General features: G+C 49.5%; 1 protein-coding gene across 1 annotated transcript in view; it reads right to left on the bottom strand.

Moving 5' to 3' along the window:
* Positions 1-592: 592 nt before the first annotated feature.
* Positions 593-17,053, bottom strand: part of TXNDC16 (thioredoxin domain containing 16) — a 35,808-nt gene continuing 19,347 nt past the window's right edge. Inside the window, exons 14-20 of the mRNA XM_015632090.3 lie at positions 13,867-14,035; positions 13,410-13,546; positions 8,996-9,080; positions 5,730-5,868; positions 5,032-5,192; positions 3,094-3,284; positions 593-2,192 (exon numbers count right to left, since the gene is read on the bottom strand). Of these exons, the coding sequence (XP_015487576.1) occupies positions 1,906-2,192; positions 3,094-3,284; positions 5,032-5,192; positions 5,730-5,868; positions 8,996-9,080; positions 13,410-13,546; positions 13,867-14,035 (1,169 nt within the window). The 3' untranslated portion in view covers positions 593-1,905. The remainder of the gene's footprint in view (positions 2,193-3,093; positions 3,285-5,031; positions 5,193-5,729; positions 5,869-8,995; positions 9,081-13,409; positions 13,547-13,866; positions 14,036-17,053) is intronic.

The raw sequence follows: 17,053 nt of genomic DNA, 5'->3' as shown, positions 1-17,053 counted from the left end.
GCCACAATGGAGATGTGGCACTGACCCCTAGTGACAAACTCCTGCCCCAGTCCTGCGCGGGAGAAGGGCTGTGCCTGGAAAAGGACACGTGGATAAGAGCAGGGACATGGGAATGCTCCTCTCCACAAGGATCCTGCTGATGAGGGGTACCCACCCCATCATCCTGCTCCCACCACCCAAAGGAGATGCAGATGAGCCTTCTGGGGATGGGGTTTATTCAAGATGCAATGAAAAACCCAAGTATTGCACTTCAAACTGCCAGTGGGCAGGGATAGATGGAATAACTGGGAGAAATTCTTGGCTGAGGGAGGCGAGGCCCTGGCACAGGGTACCCAGAGAAGCTGCCCCTGGATCCCTGGAACTGTTCCAGGCCAGGCTGGACAGGGCTTGGAGCAGTCTGGGATAGTGGGAGGTGTCCCTGCCCATGACAGGGGTGGGATGAGATGGAAGGAGCTTGGAGGTCCCTTCCAACCCAACCCATTCTGGGATTCCACTCTGCTGATCAGGGACAGGATGGGAAATGACCAAGTTTATGGAATTCAGCAGTGTAAGGACCTCATGGAGCACAGGAATGACGGGAACACACAAAGGATCTGTGCACACCCTTCCCTTGGGAATAATGCCTTTGATCAGCAGGCTGCACTTCATTCCTTTAAATACATACATTTTGGCTCAAAGCCTGTCACTCAGTCCAAAAATTCTCTCTCAATTAAGGGCTTCCAGGAGATCCCAGGACTAATGATCTATTTCTGGGTAGTTCAAAAGACTCACAGCCATGTGTGCTGCTTGCAGAACGAGAAATAGAGTTTGCAACGCTCTCAGCAGCCCCTTACCAGCATTTTTCTCTCTTCCCAGAGCCCCAAGGAGTAGGAGGAGGATCTGACCCTCCCAGCACATCCCAGCAGTGCTGTGGAAGGGAGATGTTCACTGAAATGAGCAGGATGATCATGGAATCCTAGAACATTTTGGGTTGGAAGGGACCTTAAAGACCCATTTGCTTTCAACCCCCTGCCATTTCTTGTCCCCAGGAGATGTGCAGAGGCTGGAAATTCACTTCCCCAGGTTTTCAATCTCCCCACTTAAGTTCTGGATGGGAAGCAGCTCCATCCCACCTTGGAAAGGTCCAGCTTTGCCCCTCATCTCCCTCCCCTCTTCCACAGCACTCAGCTTTCCACAGACCTTGCTCCCTGCACCATTCCTGGCTCAGGAGGCACCAACCTCGCCGCTGTCACCGAGAGCAAAGACAAATCGAGGCTGCAAATAACCCCCTGGGCTTGTGACCAAGAAAATGCCAGCAGTGAGGAAAGCCATCTCCCAACCTGCCCACCCTCGGGATTTGCTGGCAGAGTTTTGTCCCAGCTATTCAGGACTGTTGTGTGACCTGAGCTCTGGCCTCTGGAATAAATCTGCTTCGACCAGATCGCCCTCTTCCCCCTGAGGATGAACAAGCTCACGGAATTTGGGTCAGGTGTAAACACAACTGGGAGCTGGCTGGAGCAGCCCTGCAGTGGTGGAAAGCTGGCTCCACACAGCTCCAGTGCAGGATTTTCTGTCACACATCAGTAGAGCTTCTCCTGCAAGCAGGGAAGAGAGAAATGGGCTTTTTGTCTTGGAACCACTCACCCCTTCCTGCTCAGGGGCAACTGAAGCAACTCTGAGACTTGGGGAATCCACAGAGCAGGGCTGATCTGTGTTTTCCAGCGTAGCTTTTTGCTCAGTGAGCTCCCAACAGCAGCCAGGAACAACATGTGGGATGCACAGACACGTCCCTGGCATCAGAAGCCCCCAGCACTCTGCAGCAGGGAGTGGCCTTTCCCTTCAGCAGTCCTTGCCAGCTGAAACCACTCCTCTCCTTGGAGAAAAGGCTGGGAAGGTGTGAGGTTTCCCAGGGCAGTCCCACACCTCTCAGAGCTCGCTGTGCCTCTTGCCCTGCTTGTCCCTGGCTGCCAGCCTCGGGGCTGTGCCCCGCAGGTCCCTCCCAGGGGAACCAAACTCCTCTGCCGTGCTCTCCTGGGATGGCTCTTCCCGGCTGGCAGTGTCCCCTCCCCCTCTGGCAGTGTCCCCTCCGGGAATTTTGGGCGGGTCCGGGGTGTTCCCGGGCTGGGGGGACAGCTCAGGCACGGATGGCTCCATCATCTGCAGGAAGTCGTAAGCAGGGAGTGGTGGCTTCCAGTCCTCCTCAGACAAGGTACCTGAGCAGCAAACACAGCCCCAGTTAGTAGGGAAAGAGTTCTGCCCCACCTCCGTGGATATTTCCCTCTCTGAGGAATTACAGCTTTTCCCCCACCCCATTCTAAGCAATACAAAATTAAAAATCTTTTCTGAAAGATCATAGAACCACAGAACAATTTGGGTTGGAAGGGACCTTAAAGATCCAAGTCCTTGGGCACTTCCAGGGGTCCAGGGACAGCCACAACTTCTCTGGGAATTCTATTCCAGGCTCTCCCCATTCTCCCAGCCAGGAATTAATTCCCAATATCCCATCCATCTCTGTCCTCTGGCACTGGGAGCCATTCCCTGTGTCCTGTCCCTCCATCCCTTGTCCCCAGTCCCTCTCCAGCTCCCTTGAGGAAGGCAGATCCATTCTGGCTCCTTCCCAAGTCTCATCAGGCTGATAAAGACAGGAGAGATGCAGTGAAAAGCTTCACAGCACAGGCCAAGCCTTTATGCCCTAAAGCCCCCAGTAAAACACCAACTTCCTCCTCCTTTCCCATCCAAAAAGAAATGCAGGAAGGTGCCCAAAGAGCAGCTACTTCTTACACTGACAGCTGGGAGCTGGGAGCTTTTTTATTAGCAAGCTGTGGTTGGGAATGGGAAAACACAGCCAGATTTGGGGATTATCACAGGGAAAAGATGTCAATTCCAAACTATCCACGTTTGGCTCTGAGCATTAAACAGTCCCAAAGCAAACTTGGGAGTGTGGGCATTCTCTCCTGGCTGGACTCTTTGTACTTCTCCAGCTCTAACAAGCAGAGCTGGTTTTTCCATCGTTAAATTCCAGGGCAGACAATTTATTGCACGTAGTATCTTCCCATAAACAGACCAGAGCTCACAGTGTGTGCTTGGGAACGTTGTAAACCTGTGTCCACTTACTGCTGGGAATCTCCAGTCCTGCTTGGAGCTTCTCCAGCCACGACAAGATGTTCATCTCAGTGATGGACTGCTCTGATGGGAACTTGAATACCTGGCCACCAGCATGGAGGTTGACCCAGAGGAGAACGGGCAAGGAAGGCGTGGTGGAGAAGTACGTCCTCAGGATCCCGTGTCCCACTGGAGTCTTCTTCCTGTTGGGATGAGGAGATTTAGGTTTGGCAGCACAACAGGACTGAGAGCCAAAAAAACCACCAAAGTCCTTGGGTCACATCCAGCAAAGCACAGTTTGGTGGGAGTGCAGAAGCATCATCCCTGGAAGTGTTCAAAGCCAGGCTGGACGGAGCTTGGAGCAACCTGGAATTGTGGAAGGTGCCTCTGCCCATGGAAAAACAGGATGGGCTTTGAAGTCCCTTCCAACCCAAGCCATTCCAGGATTTCTAAGCACTGTAAATGAGCTTGGTGCTTTAGGAACCTGTTAGGATCCAATGGAGAGAGAACAGACAGCCTGAATGTGTGAAGGAATCCTTGAGCAGGACAAACTCTGTAGGAAGGTGGGAATGTTCTCCACCTTAAGCTTCTAAGAACTGGTGGGACAAGAGTGGGACAGGTCCTGCAGCCCCCCAGGGTCCAGCCCTGCCTGCAGGGACAGCTGCCAGCTCCTTCCAGCCCAGCTGCTGCCACTGCCCCACACAAACAGCAATTCCACAGGGATGGAAAGGCAAATTCCTCAAGTGACACGGAGAGAGTGAAAACAGGACAGACACAGAGGGACAGCACACCCAAAAAGGTGCAGGGACATTCCAGCACTACTTTAAGGCTTCAGGTCTGAGCTGGCTCTTGCCCTGAGAGTGAGGGCCTCTCTCTAGGATGAGGGACTTTTGACAAGGACATGAAGTGACAGGACAACACAAGGAGTGGCAGAGGGCAGGGATGGATGGGATATTGGGAACTGGGAATTCCTGGCTGGGAGGGTGGGCAGGGCCTGGCACAGGGTGCCCAGAGCAGCTGAGGCTGCCCCTGGATCCCTGGAAGTGCCCAAGGCCAGGCTGGATGGGATATCTTGGATAGTGGAAGGTGAGGTGAGATCCACCCCAAACCACTCTGGGATCCTGGTGTGTTTTGTGGCATTTTGCTCTGGCACAGGAAGGTTTTTTGTGTCTCAGAGCAAAGGCAGATGTGTAGGTGGGGAAGTTCCAGGGCTCTCGTTTCTGCTGCATTACTGGCAGCCCAATCCCCTTCTCTCTGAGCACATGTGCATTTTCCCCCTCAGCTCAATTCCAGCCCACGCTGGATGGTGCTTCCCAGACTTCAAAGCACGTTATGATTAAGCCACTGAGGCTTCTCTGGGCTTGGGCAAAACAAACAGAGGATAAAAATTCAAAATGTAACTAAGAAGAGGAGGATTAAAAAAAAAAATCCCCTTTCCTACAATCTTCTATTTCTTAGGTCTCGAATTAATTTTGTTGCTTGAATATTTTTTTAAGTTTCATTTATAGGGCTTCTGGTTGTGAAAACTTTCTTTCAGCAGTCAATGACCAGTCATTCCCTCTAATTGCTGATGGAAAATCACCATAAGACATTCCAGGAGGGAAAATTTCCATTTTTTTTTTTTCTTCCCACATGCAACATAAATACAAATAACACCAGACCCAGGGTCAAGCTACGACAAGCACTAGAGAACATTTTCCTCTATTGAAAACCATTTCTGCAATCAATTAAATATTTACTAATTTTACTTTGTCAGGCAATTTTTGCAGCTGCCCAGAACACTGAGTGAACCATTGCTCAATGCTTTGCCCCCCCCACCAACTCCTGATGATTTCAGACCCAATAATCACATTACCACCTCGTGTTCTCAGTAATTGCAGCCTCAGGGTTTTGTTTTTTTCCCTCTGCAAGGCTCAGAATGAGTTAATGAAGAGATTTTCAAACACTCACAGGTTCAACCAGCAAGCCACAAACGCCTGCTGGGGTCTTCCTTTTGCCAGCTTCAGCATTTCTTTTCTTTCCATCTGACTGATGTTACCAGCACTGAACAGGATGAGGAAGGGCTTTCTGAGCTGCAAGTACTGGGGCAGATTTGACACGGTGATTTCTGGCTGCAGGACATCCCAAAAAAGAAACTGGGGGTTATGGGGAGGAGAAAAGAGGAGAAAATTCCACTTTCTGCTCTTACATGAGGTTAAACAAGGCTGCAGTCCGTGTGGAATGGGGGCAGCTGGAAGAGGGCTGGGATTTTGGGGCACTTGGAGATGTCTTTGCCCAACCCAAGTGCACCAAGTCTGTGGGAGCAGCTGTGAGCTTGGAGATGTGAGCAGAGCAAGGCTCCAAAAGGCACAAGGAAAAAGCCCTGGGAATAGGGAACAGACCCTGTGGGAGGCCAAGCCACTGCTGCAGCAGGTGAGTGACCCTGAAACCAATCTCTCAACTCCAGGGTCTCCTGCTCCAAGACCACCCAGCAAACAGCAGATTTCTGTCCAGACTCTCTGCTCCAAGTCATAAAATTTCAAAACTGACTCGGCACGATAAAAATAACGAGCGGACACGGCCGTTCTGCAGAACTCCACACTACAGTCAGGGCTCTGCAAATGACTGCAGTGGAAAAAAAAGGCCATTTTGGTTTTATTTTTACTCACAAAAATGTCCAGCAGCTCATATCTGATCATCTGCACCATGTCCTGCACGCTGTGTTTGGAAAGAGCGATGCCTTCCACGCTCCGGCCTCCGCTGCGGGCGAGGAGGAGGGCAGGGGGGGACACGGAGTATTTTTGGGATCTGAAAAAGAGGGATGGGCACAGAGGGGTTGGACACACCCCAAATGTGCTGCACACAGAGCTGGAATCCTCCTGGAGATGTGTCCCATCACTGGAAATGTTCAAGGCCAGGTTGGATGGGCTTGGAGCAACCTGGGGTAGTGGAAGGTGTTTGTGGCACGGGGTGGAATGGGATGAATTTTAAGGTCCCTTTAACCCAAACCATTCTGGGAATCTGGGATTTTATTCCTTCTTCTCCTTCATGTTTACACTTATGGCTGGGTCAATTTTTGCACCCAGGGCTTCACTCTGCCTCCCCAGCCAAGGCAAACAGAGGGCTCACATTCCATCCAAGGGACACAGCCCACAACAAAACAACCTCCAGCAAATCCAATTTTTGTCTCAGTGAACGAGCCCAGAAATGTTGGTGAAGTCCAAGCCCCACATTGGAGCAACACACACAGGCTGCACCCACCCACTCCTGGTGCAGCAGCCAGATCATCTTTGGTTCCACAACACCCTTCTGGTGAGAGGGTTCAAGGGATTCAAAGAAAAAGCTGAGAAAGTGGGAAAAGCAAAAATAGGAGAAGTCTGAGCAATGAAAGGGCAGGGGGGACACCAATTTTCTGGAAGTTTGAGGAACTTCAGCCCTGGAGGCTCCAGATGGCACTGCCCAGAGGAAGGGTGTGACAGGGGAAATCAGCTGTCTCTGCAGGTTTTGAGGGCATGTCTGGTTTGTTTTTCAAAGGCTCCTGGCAATTTTTCAAAGGCTGTGACACCAAAGAATCTGAGAATTCCCAGGTTTGGGTTGGAAGGGACCTTAAAGCTCATCCAGCCTGGCCTTGGACACTTCCAGGGACCCTGGGGCAGCCCCAGCTGCTCTGGGCACCTGTTGCAGGACCTGCCCACCCTCACAGGGAAGAGTTTCTTTAGGTCATCAGTGACACAGAAAATGGAGGGAACTACAGATAATTAATTTCCATGGTGTCCAACTCTTCTGGAGGCCTTTCCCATCTTCTATCACATCATTTATCTCTCTGGGACTAATCCACTGCAAACTTCACTGTGAGCTGATGTATTTACAGTTGATTAAGTCTGCCAAGACCCTAGAAAGTATTTAATTCAGGGATTTTGAACTTATTAAACTTCTGTGAGTTTTAAAGAGATTCTTTGCCTTGGTCATGGCTCAGAGGAGTGAGGACTCTTGTTCCTTGTATCTAAAATACATCACCTTGTTCAGCAGCCTTTGAAAAGCATCTGTGAGGGTGGTGAGGTGCTGGAAGAGGATTCCAGAGAAGCTGTTCCATCCCTGGATCAGCCTGGGATAGTGGAAAGTGTCCCTGCCCATGGCAGAGGGTGGAACTGGATGGGACTTAAGATTTCTTCCAATCTAAACCATTCTGGGGTTCTACTCTGTGATTCCATAAGGAAATATCTTATATACTGCCAGAAAAATCACCAAATTCCCCAGCTGCACTCTATGCTGAAATCCCTTCTCCTCTTCCTGGTACTGTGTTGTGCTCACCACAGCTTTCTATTTATACAGCATTCAGTGGGTAACACAAGTCTTGCATTTCAATCAAAACCATCTGCAAACGAATACTTGGCAGCAATCTCTGACATCCACGTGGAAATAAGTAAGGACCTCATGCAAAGCATTTCTCCCTCAATGCCTTTTTCCCCTTCATTAGGGACCAGCCCAGCAGGTGCCTGCTGAGCAAACAGCTTTGCTGACAACACCCTTTGTGTATCCTGTAGCCCCTTTTTCCCTGGAAAAGGTCCACAGGATGCACAAAAGGGGAATCAGCTTTCCGTGACCTAGGAGCCACAAATATTTTCTCCTTGAGCACTGAGCTGAAGAATGGTTTTTCATTTTCTGAAGAAGGGAAGTGAGCCTGGCTCTTGCATCAGGAATTCCTGTAAGTGTTTACTTTCTGCTTACAGTTGAGAAGCCCATCAGCTACAGTAGCTTCATCCACAAATCACAGCCAAAATCCAAACTGGGCAGAAGGACTATCAATATAAACTGCACTAAATATTCCTGCTAAACAGGAGCAGGCTGCAGACTCCTGGAGCAAGAGCAGGGAGGTGAATTTGTGCATGTGTCAGCTCTGAGAGAGAGCACAGGCTTCTTCTCCTGGTACCTTGAGAGATCACCCTATCCTCTGCCTTTTATTCCTTCTATCAGCTGGGCTGAAATCCTCAGGGAAGAGCAGTCTTGAGTGATGCCTGGAGCAGTTTGGTTAATAGAGATGTATTCCCAAGGTGTTTGCATTTCTATTCTCCGTGCTCACCACAAAAATGCCCGTGTCTCATCAGGAATGCATCACACCTCTGAGGAACTAATGAAAATAATTCCCTGCTGCACTGCAGGCTGTTAAACCCACACCTGGAAAACAGGCCAAGGACCTCCTGGGATTTTTAACTCTGCCTTGATAACTAATTCCTGATGGAAATGAGATGCCAGGGCAAGCTGGAGATTCCCCCTGGACCCAGCTGCATTTCTAAGCACTGAAACACCTCTCACACTCCAACCCAAAGGACTTTGCCCCTTGCTGGAGGCTTCATGACACATGGAAGATCTCATTAATTCCCATTTGACTTCAAGTCAGGGATGCAATTCCACCAGGAATGCAGCTCCATGGCAAGACAGAATTTATTTCCCAGCTTCCAAAGCCTTTTCCAGCACCCAGACTCAATGTCCACTCCACTCCCAGCCCAAGCTTCTTTTCTGGCTGTTCTTGGCAACTGGGGGCAACCAGCAGAGCAAGGGAAAGCACTGCAGTGACCATCCATCATTTTTTCCTCATGGAAAGAGAAAGGCAGGACTTTTTCCCCCCTCACACACTGATGGTATAGTTTTTCCAGCCTGTTTTTGGTTTTTCAGAAAGGTTTGTTCCTGTTTGTGGGAGGAACACAACCACATCCATGAGGGCTGAAGGACTGGAAATACCCAGAGTGAGTATGGACAGCAGGAAGGTGACCATGAGAATCAGTGGCAGAGCCAAGGTGACAATTCCCTTTGGATGAGTCCTGATCCCACCTCCCTGCAGGAAAAAGTCACTTGAAGCTGTCACTCAGCACAGTGACACTTTCACTAAGTGCAGATCAGCTTGAATTCTTCCCAAAGGAAAAGAGAAACCACTTACAAAGCCAGGGCATCATCTTCAAAATACATCCCCATCCTTACGTGGCCACTTAGGATGTTTCCTGCCTCTTCAAAAGCTTCCCTGGCTGGAAAAAGACAAAGATACAAGAATAAACAACAGAAAGAGAAGTGCTGAGGTTTTTTTCCTGGAAACTTGATCGATGCTTGCACTCATAACATCCTGCCAGAGCAGACTTTCAGGAACTAAAGCAGGATTAGAGGCTCACAAGGAATTACTGCAGCTCGGGGCTGCAGGCCATGGGAGGAGGAGCAGGCAGAGAGCAAGGATCAGGGGAAAATTCCCATTATGAGAACAGTGTTTGCTCTTCAGCCACCAGCACTGAGCCTCCAGGATCTGCAGGACACAGGCACTGCTGGAAAATGAAATGTCTTTAAGTTCTTACAGTCTGTAAGAGTTCTTGGGAACAGGAGACCAATTATAAGTCTAAACAGAAATCTTATAAATCCCAGTGACCTTTGAGAAATGATGGATGATGGCTTTACTGGAGTAGGGCTAAGAGCCTGGAGATAAACCAACCTTTCCCTCAAGTGTCTCTTGGTTTATCCAGCTCCTTCCAGCACACTGGGGCTGCTGCAGGATAATGAAAAACCAGGCTGGGCTCTCTTGGTCACAGCTGAGACTGGGAGCACAGCTCCAAAACAAAGCTGACTGCAGAGCTGGTTTATTCTCTTATAAAAAGCCTCCAATTTCACAGAATTCCAGAATGATTTAGGTTGGAAAGGACCTTAAACTCATCTTGTTCCACGCCCTGCCATGGGTGGGGGCACCTCCCATCAGACCAGGTTGCTCCAAGCCTTGTCCAGCCTGGCTGTGGCTTCAGGCAGGGGATCCATGGGAAAGCCAAGTTTTGTGGGAACATGCAAGACATGGTGGGGAGCTTGTGAAATGCAGAGATCAGAGCTCCAAACAGCTGCTGCCAAAGGTGGGGTGAGAACAGGGAGGATTTCAACACCACCACCCCCCTCCTCCTTTGAATTGAGCAACTGAAAGCAACAAAATCGGCTCTTCCGACCCAAGGAGAGGGAGAAATCTCCCTCTTTGGAGAAGCCAGGTTTTTCCTGAGGTTTAAGGGGGTATCTCAGATGCAGCCATGATATAAATTGCTGTCACACACCAGTGACTGTCCCTCAGAACATTCACTGTCACAGCACAGCCCAAGCTCCTGGGACCGGTGACTCAGAGCTCAGTAGATGGAGCTGCCTCACAACTGGTCACTTTTTGGTGCTTTGATTCCTGTTTTGCAGCTACACTCAAAGCTGGATTTTCCACTCTTTCCCACGTGGCCCATAAGATTTCATTTAAGCTGTTTTCCTTTCTAAATGGAAGGAGTTCCTTAAGGAGTGGCTCAGTCATTATCATAGAATCTCTGAATGGTTTGGGTTGGAAATGACATTAAAGCTCAGTCAGTGCCACCCCTGCCATGGCAGGGACACTTTCCACCATCCCAGGCTGCTCCAAGCCCTGTCCAGCCTGGCCTTGGACACTTCCAGGGATCCAGGAGCAGCCACAGCTCCTCTGGGAACTCTGTGCCAGGGCCTCACCTCCCTCCCAGGGAACAATATTTTCCCAATATCCCATCTATCCCTGCCCTCTGGCAGTGGGAAGCCATTCCCTGTGTCCTGTCACTCCAAAGCCCCTCTCCAGCTGCTGCTACACAGAAACCATTCTTGGATGTTGCTTTCCAGCTCTTCTGGTCTTTGGTAACTTGATTTTATCAGTGCTGAAAGAAAAGTTCCCATCCCAAATTCCTCCACCAAGCTTTAAATCCTCACTTGAGATATGAGCTTGTCTTGAAGCGCTGCCCTGGCTGCAGGAATTCCCTCCTAAGTCAGGACAACCTCCAGCAATACCAGCCTTATTCCTTGACCTGATGAGATCCTCCCTCTCTATCACACTTCCAAATTTTTCCCTATTTCTGGCTGTACTAGATCCAGAGCCACACACCAGCCCATATTTCTCCAGTGACAGGTTCTTTGCTTCATACCCAAAACCCCCCCAAGTTCACACAGCTCCACTGCAGACAGGAAGCACTTGAAAAAAAATCTATTTAAATATTTCCTAGGAAATTGGTCCCCTCCTGAAAGCATGATTTGAATTCCCTGAGGGTCCTGCTCATGCTCTGCAGCACATTCCTTGAGCTGGGATCCCAGCTGCCCTGAATTGCACAAGCACAACTTCACTGACTTGGGAACAAGAAGGAATTGAGCTGCCACATGAGGAAGGGTCCAAAATCCCTGCAGAGTTTTGGGAAGCAGGATCTGAGCCCCACCCTTTTAACTCTCTGGAAGGAGGCATTTTCTGAGCGTGCTCTCCAGCACAGCAGCTCCTGTAGCATCTCCTGTGCCTTCCTCACTTGGCTTCCACTGATGCTGCCAAGCCCTGTGAGGCACCAGGGCTCAGGGATATTTATCCCTGAGGGTTTAGGACAGTTTCACTCCCCAGGATGCTCCCAGTTTCTGCATCAAAACCAAATTTCTGTCCTAAAAGTTCTCTGAGTTTCCAGGAAAACACTCGTTCATTGCCCTCAAAATGCATTCACCTCCTCCTAGTAAATTTTATTTAGGATTTTTCCACCAAGCCTCTTTTAGCTCAGACCCCCCAAAGGGCTTCTTAACATAGTCCTGATGGTAGGGGTTGGAAAACATCCAGGATTTTTTTTAGCAGGACATCTCATTGCTCCTTTTCAGTTCACTAGAAATGGCAATGACACAGCTCACTGCTGCTTGGGGTTAGAGCAGCAATTCTGCCATGAGAAAACGACTGGGAATTCCAGATAAACCTGCAGGTTGGTAAGAGGAGCAATGTGGTTCTCCTGACTCCAGCCTGGTTTGATGCCAGAACAGCTGGCTCCAGGTTCCTGCTCCCTCAGGCTGTTCTGCATCACAGCACCCCCAGGAAATGGGTGAAGACATCCCACATTCCATCTCCCTGAGGCTGAGTTAGCCCAGCCTGAGGATGCCATTCTGGATTGCAGATGGAATGTGTCCTGAGGGAAGAGGCAATCCTACAGGATCCACAAAGAGCTGCCTGGAAGCCTCCAAGGCTCTTGTTTTACATGGAAGGAAATGAACAACTTCCCTGCAGAATCATGGAATAGTTTGGGTTGGAAGGGACCCCAAAGCCCATCCATGGGCAGGGACACCTCCCACGGTCCCAGGCTGCTCCAAGCCCCATCCAACCTGGCCTTGGGGCACTTCCAGGGATCCAGGGGCAGACACAGCTGCTCTGGGCTGGATTAAATGTTTTTTGGGATCAGTAGGATTTCCTGCTGCATTTACCAGATTAGAGGAAGGCAGAGATTTGGCTGTCAGTTGGCTCAGGGAACACAACCCAAGTGTTTTCTAGTTGGTTCCAGGCATCCTGTCCTGTCCTTACCTCTTCCCTCTGGACCCTCAGCTTGGTTTGCACTAAACCAAAGCTTAGAGGCACAAGGGAGATTTAAAATGAAAATAATCTGAAAGTTTGATCTTAAGCAAGATTTTTATTTTTAAGGCAGCAAATCCTAGGGGAAGCTGGCAACTGGGAGTCTGTGGGGTTGGAAGATCTCGGCTCCCAACTGTGAGACCCTGGCACAGGGTGTCCAGGATCCCTGGAAGTGTCCCAGACCAGGCTGGACAGGGCTTGGAGCAGCCTGGAATAGTGGAGGGTGTCCCTGCCATGGCAGGGGATGGAACAAGATGAGCTTTAAACCAAACCAAACCATTCCATGATTGTCATTTGCCTGGTGTTCTGTCTCCAGACTGGATTTATTCCCTCTCCCCTGGTAACATTTTTCATTTCTTTGTCCACCCATTCCAAAATCCTCAAGAGGATTACATTGAGTTATTCACATTTCATTCCTTCTGATGAAGGAAACTTCCTTTCATCTTATTGCTGTTCTGTTAAAAAGAAATTAAAATAAAGGTCTTGCATTGTGTGTTACAAGAACTGAGGTTGTTTCCTCTTCAGGAGAAGTCAGCAAGATCCAAGAGTGGATCTCTTCCTTTTTTAAGGAAGAATATGCTGGGACATGTTGTACATGGGCTAGAGGAAGAGGCTGATGGATCTGGGCTAAACCAGAGGTTAAGAGGGAATTTAATTCCAGCCTAAAACTGCTTTGAAGGGACTCAAAGAGGACAGAGCCAAACCCTTGTGGGTAAGGGGCAGGAGATACGACAGGGACAACATGTTTGAGAAGTTTCTGCTCCCACATGGGTGCAGCAAACACAGCTGGCAGCTGGATGTCCTCTGGGCCAGGGTATGGATCTGAAATCCCACACCTGGAATCCCCTGCTAACCTCTCACTGCAGAACTGAAAAAGGCAGTGCCAGGCAGGATGTGCTGTGAACTTCCAACAGCTGGAAGCATCCCTGTCCCACCAGGAATGAAGCTTAACCCACCATTCCCAACAAACCTTTGCTGGTGTCTGTGCTAAAAACTCCCAGGAGTGAGGTGTGGTGATGGGATGAGGGCTCAGATGGAAACTCCCCTCTTAAATATCCTTCTGCTTCATCCACCGTGGTCAGCTTCAGCGGGCAGGGAACCTGGCTCCTGTGGAAAGGCAGAGAAACAGCTTGGGCTGTTGTCTTCTCTGCTCTTGGCATGAAGAACCAACAATCAACCTCAATCCAACAAGGCCCCATCACAACAGGACAAGTGTGACACCTCATTAGAGACAAAAATTATCATCTGGGAAGTCCCAGAGAGGTCCTGGAGCTGGTTACAGCAAAGAGACAACAGCCTGAGCCAAACTTAAAGCATTGGGATCCTCACTAAAAATAAGAAAGAATTCCAGCAAAAAGACAGGGATGGTGACAGCAGAAGGAGGTGGCAGATGTGCCAGTGTCACCCTGTGGGGGTTTGTCACTCACAGCAGGATGAAGCTGCTCAGCTCCTCTGTTCCCCACATGCCATTGTATGTCACTGACTGCTGTCCCTCCTTGTAGAGCTTGATGGTGGGGAACTGGGTGACGTTCTCCTGGGAGCAAAGGCCAGGCCAGTCCCAGCAGTTCACTCGGGACAGCAAAACCCCCAGGGTTCCTAGAGTGGAAAAGGAGTATTTGTGAATGATAGGAAAAATTAAAAACAATATTAAATTGGTTGGAAAACAAAGTTATTTATTATTATTGTCTGTGTTTGTATTAATGCTGATAGAAATCCACCAAAATCCAGCCCCAAATATACGATCCCTCTGAGTACAGCCCATCTCCCCCTTGAAATCACACATTCCCTGAGACATTCACATCTGACTGGTGACTCCAAACAACACCACAAAATCCTGAGACAGCTGTCCAGGAGCTTAAAAGGCAGTAGGAAAAGGTACTGGAAATACCTTAGGAATAAGGCCAAGAAAAGGAAATAATGTAGGCACTCACAGGAAAAAGGGAAGATAAAGGCATGATGGAGGAGGAGGATGCAGCCAAGGTTTTTGCATTTATTAAGTTGTTCAATATTGAAAAATCTCTGTTCTACCTCAGCCATGAAGCCAAATGCACCTGGACCAGTTAAAGGGGATGGAAGAGAGATGCTCCCATCCACTGCCCTGTGGGATTCTTGGGGCTGTCCTGAGAGCCAGGAGCTGGGCTTGGTGATCCTTGTGGATCCCTTAGAACTCTGGATTTTCTGTGATCCCACCCAAGCCATGAGCAGACACCTGTAGGACCTTCAGGAAGGGGTCTCACAAGCAAGAGAGTGGGAAAGGAAGAGCATTTGGGAATTACAGAGCAGTCAGTCCAACTGTGGGTCCTGGGAAATGTCCTAAGAAGGCTTTTTATGGATCTCACCAATGGAAAAGACTCAAGAGATTGGTAAGAAGGGAAACAAATGAAAAGTTGTTTCCTTGAGTGCCCAAGGTTTGTGCAACTCCAGCATTTCCTTCAGCAAAGAACCATGGAGTCACAGAGTGTTTGGGTGGGAAGGGACCTTAAAGCTCATCCCCTGCCATGACCAGGGACACCTTCTGCCATCCCAGGTTGCTCCAAGCCCTGTCCAGCCTGGCCTTGGACACTTCCAGGGACCTTTCCTTCATCTTTGGGCTGGGTGAAGCCCAGCACAGGCTGCTTCTGTTGGTCCCTGGCTAAGCCTGACCTAAACCCTGACCAGTTTCACTCCCTCCCTTCCCCTGGCAGCTGCCTCAGGGGCCTGACCAAGGACACTGTGCAGTTGTCCATGCCCACAGCAGGAATGCTCTATCTCAGAAATCTTCATTCCTTCCCTAAATTTCTTTGAACAAGACTCAAAAGCTGCATGGGAAAGATGGGATAAAACCTAGAGACAAGTACACACACGGACACAGACCATGGCAAAGAGTCCTTCAAAACCAGGGTTGAGGCAGATGGTGAGGATTTCTCAAGAGAAACCAGCCAAGCTTTTCTTCTCTCCCTGTCCTGGGTCTGATTCTGATCACTGTTTTCATTAAAGGCCTGGCTGATGGAATAAAACACATCCAATCTGGTTTTGATCTCAAGCCTAGAGGGGCAGAAAGCAATTTGAAAGGCAAAGTGTAAGGACAGCAGCATTCCACGAGGAGAAGAAGGATGCAAAGGTACCACCAGTGCTGCAGGAAAGGGATGGACACTCAACAACATCTGCAGCCCATGGGAAGAAAACGTTCTTCTGACCTGGTGAAAGCTCTGCAGAGCCCAGCAAGCCAGCCTGGGAAACACATTTTTGGAAAGGTTTAAGCAGATGAGAATCTGGAGCAGTTTGGAAGATTTCCCTCCTGAGGAAAAAACCAAGTTTTGTCGGGAAACCACCAGTGAGAGAGAAACAATAAAATCCAACAACACGTCAAGGGGGCTGTGGAGGGGGCAGGGTCAAGCAGGAACCCCTGCCAGGCTGGGAAGAGCTGACCTAAAACAAGTTCCTGAGAACTCAGCACAGCTGAGTGTTGCACAAACCCTTGCTGTCCGGGAGTTGTGGACCTCCTAAGCCCTGGGAGGGTTCCAGACCAGGTTGGACAGGGCTTGGAACAACCTGGGAAGGGGAAAGTGTCCCTGCCCATGGCACAGAGTGGAATGAGATGGAGCTTTAAGGTCCCTCCCAACTCAAACCTTTCTGGGATTCCATGAGGATTTCTGTAGATGGTGTGAAGGCAGAGGTGACCTCAGCACGAGTTCCTTCTCCTTATCCCTGTATCCCTGGCCTCCCACAGGACCATTTTCTGCAACCCTCATGTGAGGTTCTGCACTGCAGTTCAGATGAGGAGTTTGCTGCTGTTCTGCCTTGCGTCAAACTCTTGTGCAGAAAAAGCAGGAAGCAGCGCAAGTGAAGGGCCTGCAAATCCACTCAGACAGCAATTGTCAAAACACTCCACGAGAGCAGAAATGGTTTGTGTCATTCCCAGACTCTGCAAGAAGATCTCAGAGTGAAAGCCTGACCTCAGATTTACTTCACACCTCTGATCCAGTATAGCTGGTTCTCATCACCTCTTACCACATCATCTTGTGTCTTGCCCAACTCTGGAAAACAATTTCATGGACATGGGGCTTTGATGTCCTGTTCAATTCCAATTGTGAGGCTGCTTGAAGCTCTTTCAAAGATGAATTTTAATATTTGGATATTAGCTCAGGGAATTATCTACCATGTGCTCTGAAGGAGCCCCATGTGGCCTGGAAAACACCTGGTGCAGGATGGTCCCTCTCCCACCCCAACCTGCACCATTTCTTCATGACTGAATGAGCAGAACCTTCTGGAACTGAGTAACTCAGCAAAGGACTGTCCAGCCCTGTGGTCACTGCTGACTGGGAAGAAAGGTGAAAGAGGAACACAAAATCTTGTCCTGTGGTTTTAGATGCTACTAAACCCAGCAACAGCAAGAACCTCTGTCCTAGAGGTCTTAGTAAACCAGGACAAGATAAACCATCAGTGCCACAGGGAGCAAGAAAATCCAGGAATCCCTTGAACTTATCATTTGAACTTATAATTATTTGGAAAGCAGGGCTGGCATGGTGCTTGAGCATGTTCAGGGAAAGGAACGGAGATGGGGAAGGGTCTGGAGCACCAGGAGAGGCTGAGGGAGCTGGGAAGGGGCTGGAGAATTGCTGAGGGAGCTGGGAA

Source organism: Parus major, chromosome 5, assembly GCF_001522545.3.
Source record: "Parus major isolate Abel chromosome 5, Parus_major1.1, whole genome shotgun sequence".
Classification (NCBI taxonomy): domain Eukaryota; kingdom Metazoa; phylum Chordata; class Aves; order Passeriformes; family Paridae; genus Parus; species Parus major.
The sequence above is the reverse complement of the archived record's forward strand: the minus strand, read 5'-3'. Positions and strand labels throughout refer to the sequence as shown.